Source organism: Thamnophis elegans, chromosome 2, assembly GCF_009769535.1.
Source record: "Thamnophis elegans isolate rThaEle1 chromosome 2, rThaEle1.pri, whole genome shotgun sequence".
Taxonomy (NCBI): Eukaryota; Metazoa; Chordata; class Lepidosauria; order Squamata; family Colubridae; genus Thamnophis; species Thamnophis elegans.
The window spans coordinates 169314430-169321497 of record NC_045542.1 but is presented as its reverse complement, the minus strand read 5'-3'; the positions used below and the strand labels follow the sequence as shown (position 1 = coordinate 169321497).

General features: G+C 45.1%; 1 protein-coding gene across 2 annotated transcripts; it reads right to left on the bottom strand.

Moving 5' to 3' along the window:
* Nucleotides 1-919: 919 nt before the first annotated feature.
* On the bottom strand, nucleotides 920-6465 carry LOC116503432 (major histocompatibility complex class I-related gene protein-like). 2 transcript variants are annotated; one of them, XR_004254695.1, is made up of 5 exons: nucleotides 5791-6458; nucleotides 3982-4228; nucleotides 3231-3507; nucleotides 2359-2646; nucleotides 920-1261 (listed from the first exon to the last, which is right to left on the bottom strand). XR_004254695.1 is itself a non-coding variant. In XM_032209840.1 (5 exons), the coding sequence occupies exons 1-3, from the start codon at nucleotides 5861-5863 to the stop codon at nucleotides 3281-3283; spliced, it is 537 nt and encodes a 178-aa protein (XP_032065731.1). In that variant the 5' UTR covers nucleotides 5864-6465; the 3' UTR covers nucleotides 920-1261; nucleotides 2359-2646; nucleotides 3231-3280. The 2 variants fall into 2 exon arrangements, 1 of the variants encoding a protein (XP_032065731.1); XM_032209840.1 differs by having other exon boundaries at nucleotides 3992-4228; nucleotides 5791-6465.
* Between the last annotated feature and the right edge of the window lie 603 nt (nucleotides 6466-7068).

The following is a 7068-nucleotide window of genomic DNA, read 5'->3' as shown; positions in this document are numbered from 1 at the left end:
ACGTTTGAATTTTAGATGTCAAATTAGAGTTAGTTTCTTCCAAAAGTTCCAATTTATCCTCCATGCCAGCAATATAGTCTGTCATAACTGTCATAATTCCGATCATATCCTCCTTCGTTTGAGCAATTTTGGCATCAAATTTATCATACAAGTCCGATATAAGTTGATTGATTTCCTGTCTGAAATTTTTAAGGGTTTCAAAGAGAAATTCTTGCGTTAACAAGTCTCCAGTAGAGGGCGTAGGAGGCAAGGACAGCGACTTTGTAGCAATATCTTGAGATGTGTTGTTAAGGAAGCGCTTGGACTGCTTCGATTTGGGAGGCATTATTAAAAAAAAACCCGAACAAACAAACAAGCCAACAAACAAAGTCTCTGCTCCCCTCAGTTTTAAATGGGATACTATTTGTAAGCTTTTAACAATTAATAAGGAGAGGTCTTCAGGAGAGTAGGGCTGATTGAGTACGTCACGTATCAAACGCAGAAGCTATAAAATTGCCATCTTGTAATGCAGCTAGACAAAGAAGCCTTTTGCAAAATTGAAGCTGGTATTTTGAATAGTAATAAAAAAGATTTCTCAGGAATGGTCCCCGCTCGAATTGATTTTAGATAACTTAGCTTTGTCCTGAGGGGGGGGGGCAACCTGCCTAGGGCTGCAAAAAAAAAAAAGCAGCTGAGAAGAACTGGCTGGAGTGAAAGCTCAGCTATTGTTGAACCTCTTCTCCATTCACAGCGGAAAAAAAAGCTGTGAATTACAAAGAGATTCTAACGACTGAACTTCTCCCTGCCCCTTTCTGCCAGAAAGGGGAGATATCTATAGATCTTATAAGATATACAGACCAGAACTCTGAGAGGAGCTCCGTTGAGCTCCAGACGGCAACAGCTCCTCCCCCGGAAGTCTCGGGATTTTCTAGTTCTTCCCAGACCATTTAAGGGCCTCCTGAGCCCTGATATTTGCTCCACTGTCCACTGAGGTCAAAGAGGCTTCCTCCCAGAAAAGAGGAATCTGGAACATTTTGAGATCTACAGAAGTTGAAAAAGTGGCTGCCTAGTTTCCTCTTCCTTTCTGATTCCCATTTAAACTCCTGTGGGGGTCCTGGCTGCAACTCTGAGGGAGTTTCTCTCCCATCCAAACCAGCTCAGGCAACACAGAGAAAGACACAGTGGATGTGTTTGTTTCACTTACATTTCAGGAAGAGAATCCCAGCTACCAAGATTATGGCAACCACATTTCCCACAGGAATCCACCACCTTGTATCTAAAGCTAGAGAAAGATGGTTCTGGTTAGACAGATGCTGAGTTCCCTGAAGTGGAGCTCTTGCATGGACCCCCAGGCAGTGTCCACACCCAAAGGAAAACCCTCTGCTCCAAGGCTGAAGAAGACAAAGTGAAAGGCCTCAAAGGGCAGAAGGAAAAGCCACAACCAAGGCAGTGGTTAGATAACATGGCTTCAATTAGACAGATGTTGAGTTCTCTGAAGTGGAGATACTAAACAATGGAAGTATTAGAGTTTGCAGAAATCCAACCAGCACATGAGTAAATAATTCATCAGGATTCATTTATATAAGAAACTTCTTTATATACAATACCGTATTTTTCGAGTATAAGATGCACCGGAGTATAAGATGCGCCAAGATTTTGAAGAGGCAAATTAAAAAAAAAGTTTTTTGCACTTCGCAGACCTCCCAAAAATGGGTCCATTTTTGTCAAAAAAAGAGAGGCATGCTCTTTAGGAGGCTTGTAGAGTGCTCCTGGGGCATGGGGGTAAAAAATGAGCAAAAATGGCCTGTTTTTCGTGAACACTGGCCCATTTTTTATCAAAAAGGGCATGCATAGCCTTTAGGAGGCTTATAGAGGGCTTCTGAGGGCTGGTGGGGGGCAAAAACAAGTAAAAACTGGGCCCGTTTCTCGCTCATTTTAGCCCTCCTCAGCCACCAGGAGCACTCTGGAAACCTCCTAAAGGTATGGATGACCACTTTGGTGAATGAGGAAGGGTTTCAGGAAGCCAAAAATGCTGTATTCAGTATATAAGATGCACCCAGATTATCACCCTCTTTTTTGAGGGAAAGAGATGTGTCTTATACCCTGAAAAATACGGTATATACAGACCAGTTAGGCTAAGCCACGCCTAGGCTCCAAGCCATCTGAGTTACCAAAGAGTCCCCACTGGCTGACCTGTTAAGGTTAGGGTTAGGGTTATTTCCAACTACTCTGGCAGAAATCACTTCTCTCCCATTATTAAATGCAAGACTCTCCATCTGAAAACATGAAATGTTGCAGAAGAAAGCAAGCCCCCTCCACATATTTTCAACCATTTGTGTAAAATCTACTTCTGCATGTCAGACCCTCTCAGTCTCTCACCTGGTTCCTCCTCCCATACCAAGACCAGGGGCTCGTCCAAGCCCTCGTGCTTCAGGTGACACCGAAAACGGTTCCTCTCCTTGGGCTTGATCTCAAGGCTGAGCTGGACATAAAAGGTTCCATCTGAGTTGGGGGCCACATTCCTACGGAGGGTCTTGTACTGGGGGACCTCTCCTTCCCTGGTCCAGGTGGCCTGGATCTCCTTGGGGTAGAAGCCAAAAGCCTGGCAGATGAGGACCTTCAAGCTGTCATTCACCACCTTGCGAGTCACCTTCCCCACTGGAGGCTCTGCAGAAGAAGCAGCAACACCTGAGATTCCTGGGATTTGTAGAGTTTCTGTCAAGATTATTTAATAACAGGGAAGACCTCCTTTGGCCCTCCTCTCCCTCTGCTCTGTCTCCTCTCCTGAACCTCTGGGACCAGGAAATCTTTAGATTCATTTTTGAAAGGGACACGTAGACTTTGGGGTAAAGTTCTCACTCTGAGCAAAGTAATTGTAATATTTGGGTTTTGATTCAGTTTTGAGGTCCTAAACTCAATTTGTTCAAGTTGTCCCAGGTAGAAATTGGGAAGAGAATCAACTTTTGGTTCTGCCAGAAATGCAGGAAGAAAAAATGGATTGGATCTCAGCCTTACTCATCCTTTCGTTTCCTTTTCTTTTTCTTTGAAGATTTTTTTGGGGGGAGGGGCTCAGAGATTGTTTTCCCTACTGTATTTTGGTAACTGCCCCTAATTCATTTTGGTAAATTCCCAGTTCTCATTCTGCCATGTACGTGAAAGGGGGGCTTGGCTGCGAAGGACAGAAAACATGAGGGGGGGGGGTGTGTGCCTGAAAAGAAAATTGCACAACCAGAGCCCATTTGGCCACTCACCTGTTTTCTTCAGAGCTTTCTTCTCATAGGACAGGTATGCCTGCAGCCACTCAATGCAGATCTTCTCCAGGAAGTCTTTTTTTTCCCCAGGACCACCTTGGATCCTCCTCCCACTTCTCCTTGACCTTCTGGGCCTGGGGCTGAGCTGTCACCCATCTGAGGGTCTCCTTGTCGAAGCTGATGAAGTCCCTCCCATTGTAGCCATAGCGCAAGAACCCTCCTTTGCTCTCGTCTACCCAGAGCTCACAGCCCAAAGTCACCTGCCAGGTGTGAAGCTCTGAAATACACAAAGTGGTGTGAGAATAGTCCAGAGTTCCTCTCCCTAGAGACCCCCCCAATGATTGAAGTGTTTACTCTCCCCCATCACACCATGGGAGGGAAAACTGATCTTTCCTCCCTTCTTTCTTTCAATGGTGGGAGGTCTTTTCTGTGATCTGGGGCTACACTTAGTCTTCTTGATATGGGTCTAGAAGATCATGAAGACCCTGAGAGAGAAGATCTGGGGGAAGGGAGGCAGTTTTCTTTCCTTTGCAGGAAAGGATCTTCCATCCTCATGCTTCTTACAGCCATTGGTGGTCAAAGGCAGAAACAATATTGTCCTTTCCTGGGATGGGGCTCATCTCCACCACCACCACCCCAAAGCTCCCAATTTCTATCCTTTGCCTGCATGCCTCTTTTCCCATTAACCAAAGTGACAAGAGGTGGGAAGGTGAGATTTGGGAGAGAATTTGGGACTTGAAGGCAGACCTACCTTTGCTTACCTCCAGTCTGGGGGTTGAGGTTGGATAACCACTCCAGGTCAGATCTGAATATCCTCTCAGGTGTCTTCACCTCCTCCGCCTCCATCCAGGGCACCAGAGGAACTGCCTTCCCATTGAGGATGTCATATCGAGCAATGGGTTGATCATCCAGGTTGACCATGGAGTGGAACTGGGGCAGCCCATGGATGGGCTCTGAAACCTTCAGGAATGAATAGCACAGGGAGTGCCTGGAGGAGTCTGGAGGAGGAAGAGCATGAAGGATAGGATTGAGTGGAGTCTGCAGCTCCAGCTCTTCCTTCGATGTTATTGTGAAAATCTACTCTCCAACAGTAAGACCAACTTTCTGCTTCACTTGAGAGGACTGCAGTCATGAAAGTAGCTAAAGGAGACACTAGGAACACTTGGTTAACTTTGGAAACAGCTGGACATGGCCACATCAGGTGAGGACACCCTCAGGGCTCACACAGCTGCTTCTGGGCCTGACCCCATTGGACCCCACGTGCCCATGGCCTGAAGGACAGCAGGACAAGAGCTGCTTGGACTTTCACCTGAGTAGGGAGATTTCCTGATCCTGGAAGCTTCCCCACACCCAGAAGTTATCCTTGGTCACAGTCCAGACTTTTATGGTCATGTTTTTATAATTAGATTTAAGCCTTTGCCTGTAAGATGTGGAGGAGGAAGAGTGAACTCTAAACATTCACTGTTGACTTTCACTCCTTCCTCAGAAATACACTCAGAATTGATGCAAATTAAACACCAATTGTCATTGTCCCACAGGACAATTATTGTTTTCTTAGTATTTTTATTAGTTTATCAAAAATATAAAATACAGAGGTACAAAGAGAAATGGAAGTAATGGGAAAATATGGGAGGAAAAGGGGAAGAGAGAAAAGTATAAGGAAAAAGGGAAAAGAAAATGAAAAGCATCGACTTCAGTCTCCTTTTGGTGCAGCAGAATAAAATAATATTATAAAACTTCAGCTTTTTACTTTTATATGATGGCTTAATGAAAAGAAGGACTAGAGGTGACATGAGAGCAATGTTCCAATAGCTCAGGGGCTGCCCGAAAGAAGAGGAAGTCAAGCTATTCTCCAAAGCACCTGAGGGTAGGACAAGAAGCAATGGGGGGAAACTAACCAAGGAGAGAAGCAACCTGGAATTAAGGAGAAATTTCCTGACAGTGAGAACAATTAATCAGTGGGACCAGAAGCCTCCAGAAGTTGTGAATGCTCCAACACTGGAAGTTTTTAATAAGAGATTAGACAACCAGACAACCATTTGTTGGAATGGTATAATAGAGGGCTGGACTAGAAGACCTCCAAGAAGAACCCTTCTGCCATTCTTTTTTCTGTTCATCTAAACAGCAAAACCAAAATCAGAAGAACTAATTATTAAAACCTACCCTATCGTGCTGTGCAAACGTCCCTCATTCATAAGTTGATAACAGAAAAAAAAATTAAAAAAAAATAGAGGAAGCGAATATAACCAAAGGAGACGCTGGGTGGGGTGGGGATGGGGTTGAATCTGAACGCCCGCTGTTCTTTTTCCCGTCTTTCCTCAGATACAAAGAGGAATGGATTGCAAATTAAAATCCAAAAGGTTCTTAAGCGAGGCTGAGCGAAGGACGAGGGAAGGGAAACGTTTCCCGCTGGGAAGGATCTTGAGACGGAGGGTGAATGTGTGAATGTGGGGGAGAGACCCAGGCAAGACAGATGTTCTCTTTCTGTCCGTCCCCTCACCCCACCCGGCCCGGCCCTTCAGTTTCTTCCCACCAGGTCGCAAATCTTCCAGAAACTCACCGCGTAGGCCCACCGGCAGCAAGAACATCAGTACAGCCCACAGGTAAAAGACGGGCGCCCGCTGCAGCTCCATCGCCTTCAGACCACGAGCACCTTCCCATCTGCAACCGAAGACACCAGTTCGCACCTGAGAATGAACTTCAGTGGACAAGGGTTCCAGGTGAGGGTAACATTCCCCGCCATCGCCTGGGCCCTTCTGCGTTCAGTAAAAGTTTTCTTCCCATCCAAAGTCCGCGACTGAAGAAAGAAAACGACGCTGTTTTGGCACCTCTCCCGGGGCTTTGGAAGAGGGAGGCGCCCAGCCTGACGTTGCCCACAATACTCCGCGATCTCTTTAAGATGAGCGGCAGCCAGGTTTAGCGTGCAAATGAGCTGTTTGATTCTTCTTGTGAGCCCTCCGAGCAACCCGGCGCCCCATAACTCTTTTGGAGACCTTTTGAGAGGACGTGGTTGAGAGTTCCAGGAGCTGTTTTATTTCTCCTTTTCTCTGAAATCTCCAAAGACATCCCCCCTAGGAAAGGAAAATAAGAATTTTCATTCAGTCTTAAGAGATAACAGAAGAAACTGTTTCTTTGCAGAATAATTACTCCCCCGTTGTTGTTATTATTATTTAGACTGTTGGTTCATGTTTAAGAGATCGTCCACTAGGACTCCAAGGTCCCTCTCACAGTTACTGCTATTGAGTCAGGTTTTACCTAATCTGTACCTGTAGATTTGATGTTTCTTTCCTAAGTATAACATCTTACTTTTCTCACCATTGAATTTCATTTTGTTAAACAGGGCCCGGTATTCAAGTCTGCCCTGAGCCATCTGGATCTTAGGCAGGCAGGCAGGCAGGCAGGCAGGCAGGCAGGCAGGCAGGCAGGCAGGCAGACAGACAGATGATATAGACAGAGATGATAGGGATAGGGATAGGGATAGGGATAGGGATAGGGATAGGTAGATAGATAGATAGATAGATAGATAGATAGATAGATAGATAGATAGATAGATAGATAGATAGATAGATAGATGGATGGATGATAGAGAGATTATATGGATATGGATATGGATATGGATATGGATAGGGATAGGGATAGGGATAGGGATAGGGATAGGGATAGGGATAGGGATAGATAGATAGATAGATAGATAGATAGATAGATAGATAGATGATAGATAGATAGATAGATAGATAGATAGATAGATAGATAGATAGATAGATAGATATAGATACACACATATACACACACACATGGATATAGATAGATATAAAAATAGATGGAGAGAGGGAGGGAT